Source organism: Moschus berezovskii, chromosome 2 (genome assembly GCF_049115385.1).
Source record: "Moschus berezovskii isolate FMDL1 chromosome 2, NW_MosBer_1.0, whole genome shotgun sequence".
NCBI lineage: Eukaryota > Metazoa > Chordata > Mammalia > Artiodactyla > Moschidae > Moschus > Moschus berezovskii.
The window spans coordinates 94,669,439-94,692,769 of NC_142461.1; the positions used below are offsets into that span (position 1 = coordinate 94,669,439).

General features: G+C 44.3%; 1 protein-coding gene across 5 annotated transcripts in view; it reads left to right on the forward strand.

The window, feature by feature from the left end:
• FMNL2 (formin like 2) overlaps nt 1–23,331 on the forward strand; it is a 339,988-nt gene that overhangs the window by 308,114 nt on the left and 8,543 nt on the right. For all 5 annotated transcript variants that reach the window (XM_055398865.2, XM_055398866.2, XM_055398864.2 and 2 more), the window contains exons 12-23: nt 2,249–2,398; nt 4,367–4,468; nt 6,379–6,691; nt 7,021–7,227; nt 12,123–12,247; nt 12,834–13,036; nt 14,315–14,549; nt 15,607–15,675; nt 15,803–15,883; nt 17,149–17,278; nt 19,876–20,039; nt 20,969–21,070. In XM_055398865.2, the coding sequence (XP_055254840.2) occupies nt 2,249–2,398; nt 4,367–4,468; nt 6,379–6,691; nt 7,021–7,227; nt 12,123–12,247; nt 12,834–13,036; nt 14,315–14,549; nt 15,607–15,675; nt 15,803–15,883; nt 17,149–17,278; nt 19,876–20,039; nt 20,969–21,070 (1,881 nt within the window). The remainder of the gene's footprint in view (nt 1–2,248; nt 2,399–4,366; nt 4,469–6,378; nt 6,692–7,020; nt 7,228–12,122; nt 12,248–12,833; nt 13,037–14,314; nt 14,550–15,606; nt 15,676–15,802; nt 15,884–17,148; nt 17,279–19,875; nt 20,040–20,968; nt 21,071–23,331) is intronic.

The following is a 23,331-nucleotide window of genomic DNA, read 5'->3' on the forward strand; positions in this document are numbered from 1 at the left end:
AGACTGGCCTAATGTTGCCTAAAGACTTCATTCAGATTTGTTGTTGTTGCATTGCTCAGTCATGTCCGACTCTTTGTGACCCCATGGACTGCAGCACACCTGGCTCCCCTGTCCTTGACCATCTCCTGGGGTTTGCTCAAACTCATCATCCATTTGATGATGCCATCCAAATATATTATACTCTGTTGCCTCTTCTCCTCCTGCCCTCAGTTTTCTCATCAGGTCTTTTCCAGTGAGTCAGCTCTAAGCATCAGGTGGCCAAAGTATTGGAGCTTCAGCTTCAGCATCAGTCCTTCCAATGAATATTTAGGATTGATCTCCTTTAGGATGGACTGGTTTGGTCTCCTTGCTGTCCAGGGGTCTCTCATGTGTCTTCTTCAGCACTACAGTTCGAAAGCATCAATTCTGCATCTCTCAGCTTTCTTTATGGTCCAACTCTCACATCCGTACATGATTACTCAGGTGGAGCTATGAAAGATTTCCATTGAAAAGTTTAAATTTCTTTCCTGTTCAGTTCAGTTCAGTTCAGTCGCTCAGTTGTGTCCGACTCTTTGCGACCCCATGAATCACAGCACGCCAGGCCTCCCTGTCCATCACCAGCTCTCAGAGTTCACTCAAACTCATGTCCATCGAGTCGGTGATGCCATCCAGCCATCTCATTCTCTGTCGTCCCCTTCTCCTCCTGCCCCCAACCTTTCCCAGCATCAGAGTCTTTTCCAGTGAGTCAACTCGTCGCATGAGGTGGCCAAAGTATTGCAGTTTCAGCTTTAGCATCAGTCCTTCCAATGAACACCCAGGATTGATCTCCTTTAGAATGGACTGGTTGGATCTCCTTGCAGTCCAAGGGACTCTCAAGAGTCTTCTCCAGCACCACAGTTCAAAAGCATCAATTCTTCGGCGATCAGCTTTCTTCACAATCTTTCCTGTTAAAGACCCACTAATATATTTGACAGCACATTGTATTCAATAGTTTTTCCTGCTTTGAACTAGGGTTCATCTATTCTTTTTCTCTACATTCTCCGAGAGTAGCAATATTTGAGTGAAAGTTGGGTGTATTCCTAATGGTATTTTGGGTTCAGTTTTGTGATGGCTGCACAGAGCTCATTTCAGACTACAGGATATGACAGGTAGTGACATTAGCACCTGTTACTGTGAATCTTGTGAAGAATCCCACTAAGCTGCTGCTTCATTTCTTTTCTAGATTTTGCCCTTATTCAGAAATTTTTTCCTCTTTTGACTTATAAACTAAGATAGAACATATTCTCTTCGAGACAGCTAAAATGTAGAATTCTAGATTTGACCCAGGAGAAAAATCCATTTTCCTGAGACTTTATTTGTAGAGCAGAATTCCTCTTAAAAATGTAAGATTGTTGCCAAAACTCTGTTTCTCTAACTTCCTGGCTTCTTGGTGCTGAACCTTGATAGAGAGAAGTGGTTATAAGAGTAATGTAAGCATATAATAAATGCTTGGAGCTTCACCATTATCTGTTCAGTAACTGTCTACTGGCATCATCCATCCATGTGCCAGATATTATTGTAACCACTCTCTTGCTCCCCAGGGAAAGACATGAATTACAGTACTTGTAAAAAAGATGGACTGATTTATTACTCGACCTCGAATTTTACCTAAGAGCTGGTTGACTTCCTTTGGGATGCCTGACCCTAGAATGCTGAGGATGGCAGAAAGCTTCCTAACCTGTGCTTTGGGAGCCATGAGCTTCTCATGTTGGGCAAGTGTCTTAGTCATCTAATTATGGAGGATGGGTTCAAGCAATTAGTGAAAATAGTCCCCAAGGCTAAGATACTCTGTCAGTGTCTTTCCCACCTCCCATCCTCACCCCCAACTGGAACGATCATCACTACCAGGCAAGATAGCACCCACTCTAATCTCTTCTACCACACAGATACCCCTCGGGGTTTATGTTGCTTGTGACTGCTGTTCCCTTATGATTTTTCTATTATCTTGATTTCACCTGCATCAGAAATGTTTTAGGTTGAAATATATCTGCATGGGAAATCTATCTACAGGAAGGATTAGGGAGAAATGTGTGTATATTTGGGAGAGGGTAAGCGCCAGAAAGTAATCTGATGATACCCTCTTAGATGATTACTCCAGAGTTCTCATAAGGAGGATGAGATAGAAAACCCTTCTTTGGAAGGAACAAACAAAAATATGTAGGCTGTTGGGTAACTATGTTCTATTTGACAGTTATGCTAACACCATGTTCTTTTGCATTTTGTTTTTTAGAAGCTGAAGCACACGGAGAGTGACAAACTGCAGGTACAGATTCAGGCTTACCTGGACAACGTGTTTGATGTGGGAGCTCTTCTGGAGGATGCCGAAACCAAGAATGCAGCCTTGGAGAGGGTGGAGGAACTGGAAGAAAACATCTCTCATGTAACTACCTCTCAGAAAAGGAAAAATGGCTAAAGTTTTGGCTAGGTGCAAAACAGAATAGATGTTAGCTTTTATGGCTTTTATGACAGCAAACAGAAGGATGTGGAGTCTAGGAATGAGCTGCAACTTGAGCTAGAAAGCAACCTGAAGCCATTCTGGGCTCTTTCAAAGAAGGCAGGTGTGTAACTAAGTGAAACTCACTGCCTTGCCTTCATTCACTGCTCAGTTTTCTGTTGCATCCAGATTTCCCTTTTAGTTATAAGCACAGAAGCATTACAGGACAGTGTTAAAAAAAAAAAAAAAGATTGGCATTACCTGGGAGAAAATGCAACTCATACATTTCGGTTTGGTGAAGTATTTTCTTCTGAACATGAGTACCTTGTACCAAACATGTCCATGCAAGCCATGGACAGGCTGATCCAGTGACCTTATGATGTGGGTCTTCACCTTCCTGCCTCATGGGTCCTTAGGTTCTAAATAGATTCATCTCAACAGTAGCATTTTCAAGGAAATCAGTAACTTTTCCCATGTACCCATTTCTTTCAAGGAGTGTCCCCTCAGTATAATGAACAGGAATATGGTACTTCTTGAAAACCCAAACACTGTGAAGACCAGATTCCTTTGCTGAATTCTGATTGAAAGTGCCCTTGATTGTGAAATGAATTGTTTCTCTTCGGAGAGATATGGTTTTTCCTCTCTGAACAGTCCATTTATTTTCCCCTGTATTGCCTAGTATGTCTTCATATGTGTGTGCTCCATGTCATTCCCTTTTCCCCATCTGTCTGAAAAGGGGAATTTTCATGACCAAGTTGCCAAAACTTCTCCCTTTATTAAGTGCTGTGCTGACTTAGTTGGCACCTGCTTAGGAAGAGAATTTACAGGCTCTTCCTTTTTTTTTTCCCCCCTTTTTGTCTCTTCTCTTAAAATATGTATTGGTTTGGTCAAAAAGTTTGTTTGGGTTTTTCCATAAGATGTTACAGGAAAACCCAAATGAACTTTTTGACCACCCCAATCTTGTATTCTGAACCTGGTCAGCAGTAAATCTCCACTCTCCCTCCTCATCATTCCTCCCTGATTTTCTTTACTTGTTATTATTCTCAGTGAGATGTAAGGAATCAGAAGTCACCCAGTTTTAGAGCCTTATGTGAAAAGTAACTATTTCATTGATGGCTCATCCTATCTTTCTCTGAAGCCTCAGCCAGCACTGCATGCATGACCCTACTTAAATAATCTGCTATTGTAGTAACCACCTGTTTATTTGAACTACCCCTTCAAAATGACTTTTATTATTGAAATTCCCCAGTGACTCAGTGGGTTAAGAATCTGCCTGCCATGTAGGAGACACAGGAGACGTCTGTTCAGTCCCTGGGTTTGGAAGATCCTCTGGAGAAGGAAATGGCAACCCATGCCAGTATTCTTGCCTGGAGAATCCCATGGACAGAAGAGCCTGGTGGGCTACAGTCCATGGGGTCACAAAGAGTGAGACACGACTAAGCAACTAAGCATGGCCAAAATGTCTTTTATTTTTTGGGATAATTTGGGTCAAAATAAGCAGTAGTATTTTTTCAACTGATAACAACCAACTTTTCTCAGTCAGCAGTTTTCAAAACCTTTTGCCTAATAGCCCTTTCTTAGGGAGGGAAAGGTGACCAGTCCACCTCCCTCACCCACTATTCTCTACTCTTGCTGGCCCCTGCAGAAATGGAGATTGACACACTATGTATGTGGAAGCACTAAGGAGCTGACACATGAGTTTTGTTTAGGGTCCCTTGTAAATGAATTCCTGTTAGAAACAAGTTTGTATTCAGGACCATCTTATAAATATTAACAATTTCAGAAAACAACTTGGGGTACACATGTAGTACTCTGAGGGGCCCCTCATGTCTCTGAGCTCCGCTTTCTAAAATCCAAGGACCTGGTCAGAGTGATCCTGTGTCATGACAGATCTTTCCTTTCGAAACTTGACAGTTGTCGGAAAAACTTCAGGACACAGAGAATGAAGCCATGTCCAAGATTGTGGAACTGGAAAAGCAGCTCATGCAGAGGAACAAGGAGCTGGATGTTGTTCGAGTAAGTGTGATGGTGGCAGCTGCCCCAGATGGGCATTGTGGGGAACCAGCTCTGGCTTTATCCCAGTAGATAGAACCTGGATATGTTTCCCAGGTGGCACTAGTGGTAAAGAAACTGCCTGCCAATGCAGGAGACACGGATACAATTCCTGGGTTGGAAAGATCCCCAGGAGGAGGAAATGGCAACCCACTCCATTATTCTTGCTTGGAGAATCCCATGGGCATGGGAGCCTGGCGGGCTACAGTCCACAGGGTTGCAAAGAGTCGCATATGACTGAAGCGACTTAGCATGCACACATACATGGTCACAGGAGAGGGATGCATGGATGTAGCGTATTTGCTGGAACCATTTCAGAGGTAAAATCCGAAAGTAACTCATAGTTAGAGTATGTCTTCATATGTGTGTGCAATCAGATACAAGGGGTTCACTAGTTCCTTATCACAGGTTTTGGGAGCAACAATATTTTCCCATCTGGACAAGTCTGAGTGGATTCTGTGGATCACCCATTTGGTTGAAAAAAAAAAAAAACACAGCATAGATTTAATTCATGCCACTTACTTATTTTTTTTAGACCTTGCACTTCTTTGTATTTTTTTGCTTTGTTTCTGCTTGAAACCAGATTTGGTGGTTGCCTTGGAAACAGTGAAATCACAACACAGGCAAGACCTCCTGGCATTCACCAAAAAAAAAAAAAGAGAAAAAAGGCAAAAGTAAAATCAATCCATTTTATTATCAGATAATCCCAGCTATTCTGCTTGGCTTTAGCATTGTTTTTATTTACAGGTCAGGTATTTATGGGGTACCATCCATGTGTTTGAACATAAAAACAACAAAATGCCTGGAAGGCTTTTAGGCAAATGGCTGGCTTTTATGCCCCCATTAATGACATGGCACATTTTATGCGATGGTTATCATGTCTATGTGCGTTGCTTGATTTTCTGACAGGTCCTACAGTTAACTCTAGGAAATTTGTTTTCTGGCACACCATCGAGACAAAGTTGTAGCATATGGACTCAATTCAAGTTCAGACTCTCAGATTATTAATAATAGACAGGGTGTGAAGAATGTTTCCCTGCCTGCTAGAGGTTTGTGGTGAGAGATCACGTGTGTCAGTCCGAGAGAGTGAGTTCCATAAAATCCTTTCACTGGAGCCTCTGTGGGCCCCTTAGAAAAGGAACCAGGACAGCCTTTGAATTAAAAGTCGTGACTTTTTTGTTTTCTGCTAAGAACCTAGACAGAAATAAGTAAGTAGTGGAGGGCAGCACTGGACTGTTTTGTTAACTGCATTACCAAAGGAAAAATGTTATAACAATTGCTGTCCTGGACTGAGCTTGGTCAAGGGGGCATTGTGATGGCCAGAGATATTCATTCAAAACAGTCAGCCCCTGGTTACTTATGAGTGGATTATTCCATGATTTGAAGATTTTTAATCCCAGTCTGACTTCTATCCAAGTCTTATATAGGGACCTTTTGTCTTCTGTTAGCTGGTGTGTATCTAGGAGTTACAATTGAATTTTAACAGAACTAAAAGGAAAACATGTTGTACTACCAGAATACCCTCAGGATATTCCCAAGTCAACTATAAAATTATGTTTGGATTACCTCTGCCCTTTTCGTCTTCACCTGTGGGGAAAACTGACTTAGCTGTATTTATTAAAGGAAAGAACTACGTTCACAGTAACAATTGCTAGAATGCATGTATTTCATGCATTGCCAGTGAACAGTGGATAGCAATGAGACTTTATAGGTTCTGGCCTAATTCCATAGATTTTCTATGCATATAAGTATCCTTTTTCTTTCTTCTTCTTCTTTTTTCCCCCCATTTTCCTTTACCTTCAATTTGCCAGTCTAATGGTAAAACATATGGATGTCACGTGAAGACAAACTCTTGACCATGGCCTCTTTTGCAGGAAATCTACAAAGATGCAAATACCCAGGTTCACACATTAAGGAAAATGGTCAAAGAGAAAGAAGAAGCCATTCAAAGACAGTCTACCCTAGAAAAAAAGATTCATGAGCTGGAGAAACAAGGGACCATTAAAATTCAGAAGAAAGGGGATGGGGACATCGCCATACTCCCTGTCGTGGCTTCTGGCACATTGCCCACAGGGTCCGAAGTGGCAGTGGGTAACTTCGTGGGACCAATAATGGGGGCCACCTCCTCGGGACCCTTGCCTCCTCCTCCCCCACCACTACCTCTGTCGTCAGATGCACCTGAAGCAGGTAAGAAGCCTTCTCAGGAGAACTGAGGTCATATTGGGATATTTGTATTTCTTATTTTACCTAATGTTAATTTATGTCCTCTGTCTGCTTTTGTTTGCATGCTCTTATTTATTTTTAAGAACTCTTTACATTTTGAGATTAAGGTTGTAAGTCTTTCATTTCATATGTTGTAGAATACTCCCCATTTGTCACTGAGGACATTTTGTAGTCTGGAAAAAAAAAACATTGTTTTCAATGTTTTGTTTTCAGTTACTTTATGGACACATGGCGTGTTGCAGGAGAAACCATTCCTCTGTTTTAAAAGCCCATTTGTTCCTTTTCTTTCCCAGTGCAAAATGGTCCAGCAACACCGCCTCCCCCTCCCCCACCTCCCCCTCCCCCGCCTCCTCCTCCCCCGCCTCCTCCTCCTCCCCCTCTCCCAGGTCCTGCAGCTGAGACCCTGCCTGCTCCTCCCTTGCCACCCCCACCTCCTCCCTCTGCACCCCCGCTGCCCGGGACGTCTTCACCCACAGTGGTTTTCAACTCAGGATTAGCAGGTAAGAGCACCAATTTAAGAACCAGATACTTAATACAGGTAGTTGATTGTTTTAATTCCAGAGAGTTAGAGGCATTCCTTTCAATTCCAGGTCTCTTCTAAAATCACGTGTCTCCTCTTAACGTAAGACCATTTCCAGACCATTTCCGTTAATATAGCTGCTAGAGGGGAAATTGTCATGCAGGGGTGGCGTTTTTCTCTCAATAGCCTTTGTTGTGGAAGTTCCAATCTCACACTGTCTTCCCACCTTCTCTCTCTCCCCCTAGAGAAGGGAAGAGAGATGGGTTACCTTCTTAGGGATCTTTATGGACTCAGGAAACAGAACCATCCAAGCTCTGACACAGCATGTGTGCTTCCAGTGCTTATGGCTCTTTTCTTTGAAGTTATTTTCAGTGGCATCTGCGAAAGAGGAAGATGCCTTTCTGTGTAACTGCCTGATGTGGGCTTCCAGTCATTTCTTCCGAGCATTTGAGGACATCACAATTCACATAGCGAAATTAAGTTTTGAAGGGAAATATCCCACCAGCAGTATCTTCTTGCCTTGAGATGCTTCCTGATGATGTGCATGGTTCTCCTGCTGCCTGGACAGGGTGTGGATTTCCTCCCCCATCAGAAGTAAGGCGGGGCTGCTGTGGCTTGAGAGCAAGAGAGTTGCTCTAATGTCTTGAAATCTTAAGTTTTATTTTTGACTCATGAAAAGGAATTTTTACTCTTTTCTAAAATACTGCAAGTCGTTTTCCCTCAGAGTGTTTCCCTGCCATTTGGAATTGCTCTGAGTGTTGCGGAGCCATCCCTGTAACTTTGGATAGTTCTGCTTCCTCGTCCGTTTCAGTCCCTTCGTGAGGTCTCTTATTTCCAATGCACTAGCACTCTTGTGGTCTCATTTCCAAGGCTGCAGTGGTTTTCAGAGCCTTTCACCCCACGTCCAAAGGACAGTCTTAGTTATAGGCAATCTCCTACTCTCTCTCTCTTAGCCTGTCTGTGACATCGGCAGCTGGACTGCCCAGTCATTAGGACTAATTCATCCTAGTGACTAAAGCCCTTTTCAACACCAGCAAGCTTGTTCTACATCAAATCTGTGGTGTTTACTTCCCTCCCTGTTCATATAAAACTGTCATGTGAGGTGCCTGTTCAGAGTCGTGTTGGCAGTAAACCAGTGACTTATTTCAACCTTTCAAGATCTTCCTCATCTCCTGATCTCTTGTAGAACTTTTATTGCTTCTGAAGGACAAAAGTTAAAGGACAAAAGTAAAAGTCACAATGAGACTGTTGGATTTTGAAACATGAGCAAACAGAAAACCTCTTAAGGGGCCGCAGGAGTCTGTTCCATCAACAGGCTGTTTTCAGTGATGTTGTGGAAGCTTGTCATTGCCGTACGTACCTGGGCCCAGGGACGAGTACACCAGGAGCGCTCACTGTGAGACGTGTCACCACGGCGTCTCTCCTTTGGTTCTGCTTCCTTTCTCTCTGGTAGAACCTAATGTGCGCTACACCCTCCACTTCCACTCACCTGGGCTCCGACTTGTACCTCAGAACTGCTGTGGCCGAGAGAAGAGCCAAGTGTGCAGGTCCAGGGCTCCCTGCTGAATGAGTCTCGGCCTCTCAGGTTAAATGTTTTGCCTGAGTTCTTCCTCCCACCTCATCTTTGTAATCTGTTGGCTCTGTTGATTTGCCTCAGTTTTACAGTGAGACTCTGTGTTCAGCTGATCATTCACGTCTCCTGCCAGGGTTGCTGCATTTGGAGGTTGTCCCCTTCTTGTACAGTTTGAAGGACTGGATGTGGGACTGAAGAAACTCCTCTTTAGTGCCATGAGCATCCACTTAAACAGCTATAAGATGTTCTGTTTTTCAAGACGTAAGGATTATGAGGTCCTTATGAGTTTTTGATAGGTTGGGATCAGGCAGTTTCTACAAGGCCTTTAATCTCTTTTCATTACTCATCCTTAATTTGACCATTAATACTTAGTGGTTGTAGCCCATTTTGTGGGCTGCTTTGGGCTACTGGCCGCTCTGCCAGCGTGTTCAGTAACACACTCTTTCTGAAACCAGAAGGTAGACACAATCAGGATGTCCCTGAAGGGCCAAGAGACCAGAGACCTATGACATCACTAGGCTCCTGGATCCACAGGCAGCTGGTTGTCTTAGTTCTTCAGTAGGCAATCAGCAAATATGTTCTTGGTGACCAAGTCAGGGGACCAGGAGGAGGTCCCTAAGTATATCTTATTGACTTTTCTTTGCATTTTATAGAGAAAGTATTAGTGTGAAGCATGCATTCCAAGTGTAAGGCATGGCTCCTGAAATCTGTTGGATCAATTTGGTGCCTGTTTCTCTGTCAGATCATTGATGACAGGCCCTTAGGTGGTCTGTAACCTTTGCTGTCTCTTTGGAAGAATGTGTTTTCGAACTTCACAATGAGAACTGGGAGTTCAGCTGATTATATTTTTCATTAAAAAAAAAATTGTTCAGATATTATGGAATACCTTGTATAGGTCAATATGGATGTTTGGGACCACTGTAATGAAATAATCTTTTCCTCTCTTCTAAAAAAGAATTATTAAAAAAAAAATAGTAAGGGTGTAGGCAGGCCTGAATGGAAATGAATTTTTGGCTCTGCGCTGCCTTGTGAAATGTGTCCCAGAAGTGTGGAATTCTCTGCTAAGAGTATATGAACTGCTGAGCCACTGGACGCTAACCATATCTAATTTTTTTTTCTGTATTTTCTTTGTTCTCTCTGCTTCCACAAAAGACGGGCCCATCAAGCTTTTCTGTAGGTTGTTCCTCCCTGAGTGTGTTGAGTGTCTGCCATGTGTCCCCGTGGGTCGCACTGTGCCGTGATATCCCCCCATCTCCCATCGCGCCATTGCATTTGCTCTCTGTCTGTGGGGAGGCGTGGTGCTGGCTGGCAGTTGTGGTTCCAGGGCTACCCCTGTTTTAGTTGAATCTGTAGAAGAGGTCATGGCCCTTTAGGCAGACATCCTGGACTTCAGGCACCATGTTCCTTTCTCCTTGGACAGAGGACTGATTTCTAGTTTTATTTTTATAGTTGGATCTCAGGACCTCAACTCTGGAAGGGTTTTAGATTTATTCTGAGGGAGAGAAGCTCCTCACCAGAACAAGGGCAAGCTGGGTGCTGGACATCCCCTCCACCTGGGGCCCGGCTGTCTCCACAGACCACCACCACTGCCCCACCCCACCCCCCAACACACACACAGCCACTTTCTAGACCCAGAACCCTGGGAGCGCGATGTACAGGGTCACCTAATGACCCCTCCTCTGCTAACCGCACCCCCCATTCCCCAGCTCCTCAGGGTCAGGACAACCTTTCTGAAGAGAACTTTTTGTTCGGCTGTTCTCTGATCTCAGGCTTATTCCTGATCTTGCTGAAAGAGTTAGAAGTAGGATGGCTGCCCATGGAGTGACTTGTAGGGAGTGTCACACAGCCTGGAGGGATTATGGACACAGGTGATGCTGACCTGGCCACCTCAGGTTATGAAAGGAAGGTGCAGCCTGCCCCCCAGCCCCTACCTCTTCTCCTTGAACTTTGTTGAGGCGCCAGACTAGAGGAAGTTCTGGTCCTTTGTCCCCTGGCAGACATGGTTCTTTCTGGGCAGCATTGACAAACATGGTCACCATCAGGCAGTGGGGACTAAGGTGTCACATTTGGGGGTGGACGGCCTGGTTTGGCGAAAGCTGTGTTTCTATGTCCCTGCATGCTTCTGTGTGGCTCTGTCAGATGACATTCCTGCTGTTTCCGTGGCCTTCGTAACTCTGGAGGAACGAGAGGCACTGTCTGTCCCCTTTATTGCAGTCAGGCGGGCAGCCAGGTGAAAGCCCACTTGTGTGTTACATTTCTTTTATTCTGCACGGACTGAACTTCTTCTTCTCCCTCCCTTCCCAAATAGTGTGGTGTGCATCCTGAGACAGACTTGTAAGGTGAATATTTATTGCTAGTTGGTTTAGGAAGACTTCTTTATTGTGTGTAGTTAATTAATGGAATTTTTAGTGGATTATCTTTTTAGCTTATTTCCCCAAAGTAAGAGGGGTTAGCACCCCTCCTCTCCCATCCCCTCAGAGATGGAACCCTTCCTCCCTATTAAGAGGTTTCCAATGTTTTTGATGAATGCATTCTTACCTTCTAGTTGCAGGTAGCTGACTCCTGGGGAGACACTGCTCCTCGAAAGAGGAGGCAGAAACTTCAGCCCTTCTCTCAAAAGCAACGCAAACCCCCATTTCTGAGCACCCTTTTTGTCTTCTTACACATTTTCTGTTTGGGAACTTGCACGGCCCTTCGTCTGTTTGGAATAACTCAGCAGCCAGTATAATCCCTGTGACTGGAATCATCCATAGGGTTGTGTTGCTGTCGCTGAAAGGCAGCCTTCTGGACCTTTCATTCCTGGTGGTTTAGGCAGATACTATCTGCAGCCTCTGATCATTGTTGAAGTTTTTTTTTTTTAAATAAATATTCAAGAGCCAGAAATTTAGGACACCAAAATTATCCTCGCTTTCACCCATGTCAAACCAAGTGACACAGGGCATTTGCCCTCTCTGCTATCTAATAACACAAAGAATAATTTTTACTCCCCGATACTTTGTGCTAAGCATTGTCTTGACGCTGTGACTGTATTTCAGCCATCCAGTTGCCTGCATTAAAACAATAAATACAAGTAAAAAGCCCAGGGCTTAGGCCTCTTTTAACACACTGTTGTATCATTCAGCCAAATGAAGACCCCAAGTTGCTCTGGCCAAAGCATTGTATGACGTTTTCCGTTTTAAAAACACCTGGCCACCTCTTGCCAGTCTTCCTCCAGGGTTAGAGTGTCATCTGCAAGGACTGTTGTCTGATTGTTCTCAAGGGTCTTGGTGGAACCTTCATTGCATTCTCTCTGACCTCTGTAGCTGTGAAAATTAAGAAGCCAATCAAGACGAAATTCAGAATGCCAGTTTTTAACTGGGTTGCCCTGAAGCCAAACCAGATCAATGGCACAGTCTTCAACGAAATTGATGACGAACGAATTCTGGAGGTATCTTTCTCATTGGTTAGAAACAAGGGACCTTCTCTGTGCAGCAAAGCCAGGATGGGTGCTGTGTTAACTGGAACATTTCAGCAATAAAAGCTAGTGTTTTAAGTGTCTTGATGTAAAAGAAGAAAAGGAGAATAAAATTGAATGCCCTTTTATAAGGTAGTTCTAAAACTGTGTTTAACAAGTGACATAAAATGGAATAGTTCTGAACATATTCACTGTATGTGACAAAAGTGACACAATCTCTGACATAATCTCTGCCTTTAACTTATAAAAGGGCATCAAAACCTTTTATTGAACTGTAAATATAAAAGGACTCAATAATCACCCCCACTAGTTGGTTTGGTGGATAGCTTTGGTCTGTCCTGGCCATCCCTACAGGCCAGTAATTGAAAGGCAATTGAATTAACTGGTTGAAATCAGTTGTCCAAATAGTGAAATAGAGTTAAACTGTGGCCAAAAACAAGTATTATACTTGGTAGAAAAAGTAACCTTTTTGATGCTTAAGAGACTATCCAAATTGTGGCTTCCTGACTTTGTTTTTAAGTATAATCTAATTTGCTTATTTCATCCCTCTCCACCCCAGGATTTAAATGTGGATGAATTTGAGGAAATATTTAAGACAAAAGCCCAAGGTCCTGCCATTGATCTTTCTTCAAGCAAACAGAAGATAACGCAGAAAGGATCGAACAAAGTGACATTGCTAGAAGCAAATAGGGCTAAAAATCTTGCCATCACTTTAAGGAAAGCTGGAAAGACTGCTGAAGAGATTTGTAAAGCTATTCATGTGTAAGTTCAGGGCATTCGGGAAGATTATATCCTAGTAAATTTAGGATAAATAGATGGACCAGAAATGGCCCATGGGGGTGCCGTATTAGAATGAGTAATTGTCTTAGAAGAACAACAATTGGATCATGACATCATTTATTATCTTGGTCTGCTCTCTTACATATGCCTACAGCAACACTTACATAAAAGGAAAGTTGAGAGAAGTATTGCAGATGCTAAGAAAAGGGAGAAAATGTCAGTTTTCTGTGGAGTATCTGAATTTTATCCAGATTTGCTGAGTACAGATTTGATGGCATTTGTGGAATGATTCAACTCAATGCCAGATGCAAATAGGATACAGATGCATATTTTAATTCATAACAATAGGAATGTGATTCCTGTTGCTCCTTAGCACTTTCCGAACATTTTAAACCAAGTTTAGTTCTTTTTTTGTTAATCCATGAACTTCAGAGATGGCATTGGTTTTATTTACTCTTCTGTGAGAGGAATCTTCCTACTCTTTCACTTGTGGTAACTTTCAAATATGATAAGGATGTTATCAGATGTTTTAGGAACTAATTTGTCATTGATATTTTGTAAATTTTGATCAGAGATTCTGTTCTGATTTCTGGTGCTGAAACCTAATATGCATTATGGTTTTTAATCTATATTAATTTTGCTTGTCATGATTAAATGTAATTCTGTTGTTTTGCTGAACAGAGTTTGTCCAGAGAATAAAACAGAGGTTGTAGCACATACTTCTTTAATTCACATTGAGCATATGTCTACAAAGACCTGGTATTCTTTAAACGGATGTATGCATTTAAGGGAAACATCCATTTATTATAGGCATTTGGATGCATTTTTCCTAAACACAAGGAAAAATATCCCAGGCTTGCTGGTATAATTGAAATCATTTACAGAGTTCACCAGATATTCTGTAATCGTGCATATAATTTGTATCTCTTTAATTAGCAGTATTTCACAAGCTTAAAAAATGTCCTTGAATCACGTAACTACCAGACGTTCAGCCTTATTTCTGCTTTTTCCTACTGTCATTTACTGGTGTTTTCCAGAGGCTTAGAGCTACTAACAGCCTGAAACTGAGTGTGGCAGTTGTGGTCCAGGTTTCCAGGAAGGACCAGTGAAGGTCCTTGATGCATAGTCAGAAGCCAGCTCCAGGGGGCATGTTCACATCTGTAGACATCAGCCTGCTGTAGACATCAGCTCATCCATGAGCTGGACCAGATGGGGAGGAGGTTCTCTCTCTAACACTGACATGTCCACTTTTGTCTTCAGATTTGACTTGAAGACCTTGCCTGTAGACTTTGTAGAATGTTTGATGAGGTTTTTGCCAACTGAGAATGAGGTAAAAGTGCTTCGGCTCTATGAGCGGGAACGGAAGCCCCTGGAAAACCTGTCAGATGAAGACCGGTTCATGATGCAGTTCAGTAAAATTGAGAGGCTCATGCAGAAGATGACCATCATGGCCTTCATCGGGAACTTCGCTGAAAGCATTCAAATGCTGACTCCTGTGAGTGGCCCAGCTCTGGCAAGGGCATGGAGGGGTGCAAAGAGATAGAATTTTTTGTTGTTTTCTTTTATGGTTCTTGCAGAATTGCACTTCATGTCATGGACTCTAGGATGCTTTCCCAGAACTTTCGAGATGGCATTTTTATTTTTGCCATCTTTTGCTCACTGTGTATGCCAAGTAAATTTGAAAACAGTGACTTTCCCTATTCCACGTGGCTGTTCTTCCCAGAGAATGCCATTTCCTGTGTCTGCAAATGTCCTTTGGATTTCAAATGACACTTCAATACAGAGAACAAGGAATATCATTTCCTCAAATTTGGTTCCCTCCTCAAAGTACCAGTCCTCTGGCTGGGTTAGCAAGACTGAAAATGTAACTTCATTTCTGAAAATGATCTCATATCTTTAGTGAAAAGGCTTATTGGCTTTCATTGGAAGCATTAAATTTGCCATGGGAGTCTTCTTCCTTGGAAGTTTGTTACAATACACTGTGGTGATGTAGAAATAATAGCCAACCATCTCTCATTCCTTTGTGTTAACCTGGTAGAGGCTTATGAATATCATAAATAGTTCTTTCCCAGTTCTGTTTCTAAATAAATGTTTGTTAATTGCTGATTATAATAGCATGTATTCTGAGAATTTCTGCACAGTGATTGTATTTCTTTGCTATTTTGTTTTGTTCTTGTTCTTGGCTAGCTCCATTGATTTAAAAATATGAATTGTATTACATGATTACAGATGGTGGGCAAGGAGTTGAATTCTATTGAAAGACACTGTTGACTCCTAACTCTTACGTCTCATTGCTTACAGATTTTATGATAAGCTAGTTCTCATAATGCTTCCTATTTAGAGAAGAGCTTACATGTGATGCAATAGTTATTTAAGACCTAGCAGGACAACTTATATGTGTTATGTTTAGGAAAAAATAGAATCTCAACATTAAGGCTCTAAGTTCTAAATGAAGGCCTATTTTCTTCTGTGTTAATTTTTAGTTTTCAGTTAGAGTTCCCTGTTTTTAATGTGTCTTTCCCCCCCCCTTCTTTCTTTGACTTGGAATCTAGCAACTGCACTCAATTATAGCAGCATCTGTCTCTATAAAGTCGTCCCAAAAACTCAAGAAAATCCTGGAGGCAAGTGAAGTTTTCCTTTTATGCATTATGCACGTATGGAAGAGCTGACTTGTCAGTTGCATTCCACGGCTGGGGAATGCCTGAGATGCTGTCCTGATGGGCTTCTCTTTTCTCTTGTTCTTTACAGATCATCTTGGCCCTTGGAAACTATATGAATAGCAGTAAACGAGGAGCAGTTTATGGATTTAAACTTCAGAGTTTAGATCTGGTGAGTGGGTTAAAAGAAATACAAGAGTTATATGAGAGATGAAACAGCTGGCAAAGATTAAACCCTGGAGCAGAGAGGTTCTGCTCTGGGAAGCGGGGTGGGATATTTTGATGAAGATTCTCTGCTAGTGGGAGGATCAGTTGGTACAAATTTTCTGAAACACCATTTGGCAGCAGGCATTTCAAATGTTAGGAATACTCATACTTTGTGACCCAGTATTTCCATTTCTAGGACTCTTTCCTTGGGATTCAGAAGTATAGATTCTGTTATTTATAATTGCAAGCAATTAGCAACAATGTAAAGAGTGGACATTTGGGGAAATGATTTAATATGCTGTAAGAATAGTTGATCCAATGAGCTCTCCTTCAAGTGTTAGAATATTTGTGAAGAGTTTTCAAAGGAATAGATAATTTGGTGTTTAGGAAAGAAAGGGTATAAGTTGTCTATACAATTCAATTTTTAACTAAGTAAAATATGGAAGAAGAAATCAAATGGAAGTATGTCAGGTATTAACAGAGGTTGAATGGAATTAGGAAATTCTTTAGAGCGTCTTATTTTTATTTTTCAATGTTGTCTAAAAAAAAAAATGTTTTTTTCCCCCTTCTTGGATGGAGAAGGGTGCTCTGCTTTTCATTCACCTGACTTGTGTGAATAGCACTAGAGAAAATGCCCTGTGGAGTCCTGTCCCCCGGGCTGTTTGGGATACCATGATTTCCCAGGAGCCTCCGGGGCAGTGGGTGGAGTCTCTGGCCCGCGGCTGCGCGGTTATTTGATAGGGCGTGTGTATTAAGTCTCAGTTCTGGCCCCTAGGAGGCCATCGCACATCTGCTTTGGGTTGGGAAATAAAAGCAGCCGAGTGGGATGTGAGGACTGTGGGGGAAGGACCTCTGCCTGCCGGGGCGCACCTGTGCTCACCTGCCAGTTCCAGCCTCGGTCCCACTCTGGCCTTCACTTGGGGAGCACTGAGCCTGGAGTCTCGCTGCTTGTAAGCGGCGGGGAGGCGGTGGAGCGGACAGGGACGAGGAGTTCCTGTGAGGAGAGAAACTGCATGGCTCTCATGCTTAGAGTCGTCTCTGAAGTTGGGTGTATCCGCTGGTCAGGAAGTCCTCTTGTCACTTGCTAATCCATGAGCTGGTTCACGTGAGAACCACGCTGGCTCTCCTGCGGGGGTGTTTTCCGTCTCCCCTGGGGCTGCTGTGTGCAGGTGTTTATTCGAGTGGGAGAACGTCATCTTTACTCTAACCCGTGTCCCCTCTGGTTTTCAGCTCTTAGATACAAAGTCAACGGACCGAAAGCAAACGCTTTTGCACTATATATCCAATGTTGTAAAAGAAAAATATCAACAAGTGTCCCTCTTTTATAATGAGCTTCATTATGTGGAGAAAGCTGCTGCAGGTACTCAATTTCAGCTTTTAACATTACTGTTAAAAATGCCTTGAGTCATGGAACCATTCCCTGTGTAAATAGCACTCCTCAGAACCCTTCTGTGAAAGTGAGGCTCAAATCTCAGAGGCTCTGAGCTGAAGCACATTGGCTACGGTGCTGCCCATTCCTGGGATCAGTAACAGGGACATGAAGGTGACCTTAGTGTCCTCTTTATAAAGATCCGGGTCTGTGGGGCTCGTGTGACTTCCCTCTTCCATCTGTTGCCCTTTTTATTCTGTTGCTGTCATTTTCTTTTTTTCACTTTTTGGCCATGCCTCTCAGCATGTGGGATCTTAGTTACCCGACTAGGGATCAAACCTGTGCCCCTCTGCACTGGAAGCACGGAGTCTTAACCACTGGACCACCAGGGAAGTCCCTCCCTGTTGCTGTCATTTGAAATAAGAGAATGAGAATCTAAGATTCACCCCCCCCCCAACAAATTCTTTAATTAGATTTTGTGCCATCGGGTCGCAAAGAGTCGGACACGACTGAGCGACTGAACTGAACTGAACTTGCTCAGGTGTGGCAGTTCTAAACATTTGTGTTTAGCCTGAATTATCAGTAATACTCATTGTTACTTTGCTGTGACAGTTGGGAATTTTCTTGTATAAATCACCAGTGACCCTGAGATTGTGGTTCTGTACTAGGTAATAGTATCTTTATGTTTCAAATGAGAAAACTTGACATTTTTTATAGATTAAAGGCCTTGCCCAAGGATACATGGCTAGAAAGTGATAGAACTCGAGGAACTCCCCCCGGTGGTCTGGTGGTTTTAAGAAGCTGCCTGCAAATGCATAAGACATGGGTTTGATCTCTGGTCCAGGAAGATCCCACAAGCCACGGCACAATACTACTGAGCCTGTGCTCCGCAACAAGAGAAATTAGTGCACCAATAAATAAATAATAATAATTTCAAAACAAAAGGAACTTGAACTCGGGTGGTTATCTTCTCATATGCATTTATCTTCTGGTGGAGTGATTTTCTTTCAAGTTTCCCTTTGTCTAAATTAAGGGGTTTTAGCATCACATTTCTAATTAAGAAAAAACAAGTTTAAAAATTTCCCATAGCTCATTTTGGCCCAAAGAAGATTCCCCTAAAGTGTTATTTCAAAAACCCCAGTGGAGGAGATTGGGGAGATTGAGGGTGCTCTCTGACAGACTTGTTTTTTGTGTTCTCACGCGGGGGCCCATGTGGATTTCTTTATTATTTTTTTCTGTGGTAGAAGTCATGTAATATGAAAAATACCACTTAACTATGTTCACCCGTGCAGTCCAGGGGCACTGTTCGGTGTGAATGTGTAAGGACATTCACTGTGTTGTGCAGCTCTCACCATGATCCATCTCCTGAATTTTTCACTTTCCTAAACTGAATCTCTGTCCCCATTAAACACTAACTGTCCATCCTTTGTCCCCTCCCCACCCCACCCCCAACCCCTGGCCTCTACTAATGTACTTTTCTGACTCTATGAATTTGACTATTCTAGATATTTCATATATAATGGAATCAAACAGTACTTGTCTGCACCTAATGTATGCTGGAATGCGTTTTTAAGGTTGATGTGTGACATAGAGTCTACCCCACCCTTGTTTATTCATTCACTCCTTCCTTTAGCCAGTAAACCTTTTTGAGTTCCTGCTTTGTACTTGGCACTGGCCTAAGCACTGAGGAGTCAGAGATGAATAACATACTGTGGGGCTAGCTAGGGAAAAACATGCTACATTGTTCTATAATTCCTCCCTGTGCAGAGCCGAGTCAGGGAGTGGGGAGCCGGGGGTGGGGCTCAGACCTCCTGCAGGAGGCTGCAGGGGTGAACCCACTCTGGGAGGATGCCTACACTGCAGATGGAAAGATTCCTGCGCATAATCTCTTCTGAAGCACGGAAGGGTTGTTTAGCGAAAAGAAGCTGTTCCAGGTTGCTTTGGGTGCCGGTGGTCAGGACAACTGAAATTCAGTAGGTGAAATGCTGCCCCCTGCTGGAGAGTCCTAGAAATGCAGAGGCGTTCAACGCGTTAGAGGATAAGCTCTTGGGCCTGTCAGTTAAGGGACCTCTGAGCCTATAGGCTAAGCAATAGGTTATCATGTCCAGTAAGAGGAGTGGGATAGTTGGAAACAAACACAGGATTTGGGGTCCATGTTTGTTATCCACATTCCATCTCTGCCACCTCGTAGCTTGTGACCTAAGGAAGCCCAAGGAAGCCCACGTAACTTCTTCGTGCTGCTTTTCCTCGTCAGCGACGTGGGCAAATGGTGCAAATGAATTAGCACATGTAAGGGATTTACTGCAATCTTGATGGTGAGCGCTTAGTAAATTACTCCTGTTGAAGCATTTCTTCACTGAAGACTGGAAACCAGATTCCAGGCTCTTGCATAACCCTGGTAGCCCACTGAGAAGTTGGCTTCCCAGTGAGAACTCACCGTGGCTTTGACCTTTCCCTTTCCTGTTAGGCTCTTGCATAACCCTGGTAGCCCACTGAGAAGTTGACTTCCCAGTGAGAACTCATCGTGGCTTTGACCTTTCCCCGTGACCTTGACTCTACTTTCAGTGTCCCTACTTTCTTTACTTCAGTGTCCCTTGAGAATGTTTTACTGGACGTCAAGGAGCTGCAGAGGGGCATGGACTTGACTAAGAGGGAGTACACCATGCACGACCACAACACGCTGTTGAAGGAGTTTATCTTCAACAACGAGGGGAAGCTGAAGAAGCTACAGGACGATGCCAAGATTGCCCAGGTCAGTGTCTGTGTCCCCGACCTCCATGAAGAAGAAGGAATTGGATTTTGTAAAGCCACCTGGGGTCCTGTCCTGACTGGGGGGTAAATTCCCCTCTGTCTGCTGAGGATAGATACCCTATGTAACTGTGCTAAGCAGGGACAGGATCTTTCTGCATTTGTACCTGATGTCCCTGTCCTGCTCATTGTCCTCTTCTAATTTGAGGTCTTCACCCTTTTTTCTTGAGGCCCACCCCCGTTCCCTTCCATTCCTAGGCTCCCTTTACCATGAGTCCTGTATTCAATTCACCTCAACCAACGCATGTCTGGACTGTGTTCGGCAGAGCTGTGTTCTCAGTGTGTTGGGTTTCTGTGGGACTTGACCTTGAAATCTTTCGCCACACTGGGGGTCAAGTTACATACTTGAGAAGCAGCCAGAATGGACTGTACACCATTACGGAAGGGGAAGGCTGTGTCAAGGGAACCCGGGAAGCAGACGTGTTGGGCTGGCTCTCGTGTGAGGGGCTGCCTTGTGTCCCAGGAGGATCCGGGCAAAGACATGAGCGTCCCTGTTGTGGGACCCCTGGAAGGAGCGTGGAAGCAGTGAGCTGGAGTCTGACCAGTTTTTAAGGTCACTTCTGACTTGGTCAACTTTAAGGAGTCCTCCCATGGCCTGAGGACACTCTTGAAAGGAGAAGCTCCTCATTTGTGTGTGTGTGTGTGTGTGTGTGTGTGTGTCGAGTGGCAGGAGGTCCCAGGGACAGGTTGCTGTGCAGCACTCTTGCCTCTTTGGGTTGCCTTTGACCAGGTGTTGGGAGGAAACACAGGCTGTGGAGAATCGTGGGAGGTGAGGGAGAGCAGAGGCCAGAGAGTTGCAGGGGCCCGTGCAGCTCTTTCCCAAGTTCAAATGCTGAAAAAAATGACATTTAAGAGAAATTCACTTTTTCACAGGATGCCTTTGATGACGTGGTGAAGTATTTTGGAGAAAACCCCAAGACAACACCCCCATCTGTCTTCTTCCCCGTCTTTGTCCGGTTTGTGAAAGCCTATAAGGTAAACAGGTGTCTGTCAAGCCTCCCCTGGCGTTATTTCTTGAGCAGGTGCCTTCCTGGAGCTGCATTGCAGTCTCGAGAGCTCTGCAGGGGCCTCCCCAGAGCCTTCAGGCGGCAGATCTGGGTGGGGAGGACGAGATGCGGTTTCTGGCCCTGCTGCTTAGGCCCTCAGACTGTCATGCTCTCTGTTCATCCTGCTGCGTCAACTGTCACCCTTGCAGGCAGGTCAAAGGACTGAGAAACCCAGGCCTCCTGTGGAGTTGTGGAGCAGGTCAGGGGTAGGAGGAGTGAGCCTCAGCATCATAGCCAAGGTCAGGGACAGCCTGCTTGTGCTGGGCCTGCCCACGATTGCGGGTGTCTGGACCAGCACTTCCCTAAGTGTTGACTGAAAGGTGGCTCTTGGAAGGATAGTTGTTCCCTGTTTCCTTATCTGGACCCGTAATGGCCCTTCCTTTAAATGGGAGGCCCTCTGTGACATACCCTGGGACCCATATACCCTGAGTCCATGGTTTTGAAAAAGCGCATGACTCAGATCTGTGTCAGAAAAACTCAGATCTGTGTCCAATGAGAAAGGAAGCCAAGGAGAGCATTATGAGAGTTCAGTGCTCAGCTTTCCAGATGGAGTAATGGTAAAGAGTCCACCTGCCAATGCAGGAGGTACAGGAGAGACGCAGGTTAGATCCCTGGGCAGAGAAGATCCCCTGAGGGGGAAATGGCAACCCAGTCCAGTATTCTTGCTTGGAGAATCTCATGGACAGAGGAACCTGGTGGGCTACAGCCCCTGGAGTCTCAAAGGGTCATACATGACTGAGCACACATGCAAGTGCTCAGGAAGACAGTGCAATCGCTACTCTCCAGGCTTACCTGCATGTTCACCGGGGTGATGTTGGGGGAAGAGGGAGAAGCGTGATGGTGGAGCAAGGAGGGATGCAACAGGGGTGTGGACATTTCTGAAAAATGTGATTGGAAACAGTGAGTCACTTCACCATCCCGATGGCTTTGGAGAACCATCCCTGGACCTTTTCACTGAAACCCACGAGGTTCCCACTATTCAGCCCTCTTCTCTCAGCATGGCTTAGTGTAGTGGTAATGACCAGCAGAAGGAAGGCATGCCCCTTGCTTATGTGAGGGTGAGCATAGGCACAGCTCCAGGTCCATGTGTGTGATCCCAGGGGCTGTGAGCAGTGAGAAGTGCTGGGCGCTGGGCCTGCCGACCGAGGTGCTCTGCAGCTCCCTGGCTTGCATGCAGAGATGGCTTGAGCCAGCTCTGGTTATGAGCTGGGACCATGTTCCTTCACATAAGAAATTGTAAGTCTAAGGTCTAAAGAGAAAATATATGCTGTTTACAAATGTATAATACAAGCTGGGAAGAGGCCCTGGTTGGTCTCTAATTCTGGAGGAAGAGAAGAGGTGCCACCCTTGGTGGTCTGTGGGGTGTCACAGGTCAGAGCTTCTTAGCATGTTCCTTCCATGTTATCATTTCTCCCCAGGGTCCTGTTCACTGGCTCCGTGAGGCACTTGTCAGGCAGGGATGCGACCAGATGTTCTACTTGCCCTAACACATTTCATAGATAATAACTGCCTGGCCTGACACTGACCGAGGGACTTGGTGGGCAGATGTTAGCATTTTAGGATGTTTTCTCTTCCTAAATGAGAACCGAAGTGAAACTTGAGACAAAAGCAACAAAGATGAAAATGTAAAGTTTATTACTGCTAAAAGCTAGTTTGGAGGCTAGGATATGCCTCTGTGAGCTTACACTTCAGCCCTGAATTAGATGATTTATCACTGCACAGCTAGACTATTAGAGGTAGGTGAGGGAGGCTGGAGTCCAAAAAGAGGATGCTCAGAGGACTGAACTGAGGTCGACCTGTTAGATTTCTTGTCCCTAATCTGTCAACCTTGCCGCTGCCTCCCTTGGAAAGGAGTGAGGAGGAAGTCCAAGAGTGTCACTCGGGTGAGGCCCCTGGGGAAACAGGAGGCCAGCCAGGGCTGGAGGTTTTCCCCTAAGAATGGGCGGAAGGAGAGGAATCTGAGACCTTCCTTTCAGAGAAACTGTAGGGAGGGGAAGTCCCCACACATCTGTGAGAAAGACTAGGAAGCGGCCTGAGTAGGGAGAGGACCATCAGGAAAGGAATGTTCTGAAAAAGGTGAACACAAAACTCAACTATGAGTTTTGAAGAGGTGTGATATAGACTGACAGCAAAACCCCGGAGTCATATGTAGGAATAAAGTGTAGAGCTTCTAAACCTTCCCTTCACTCT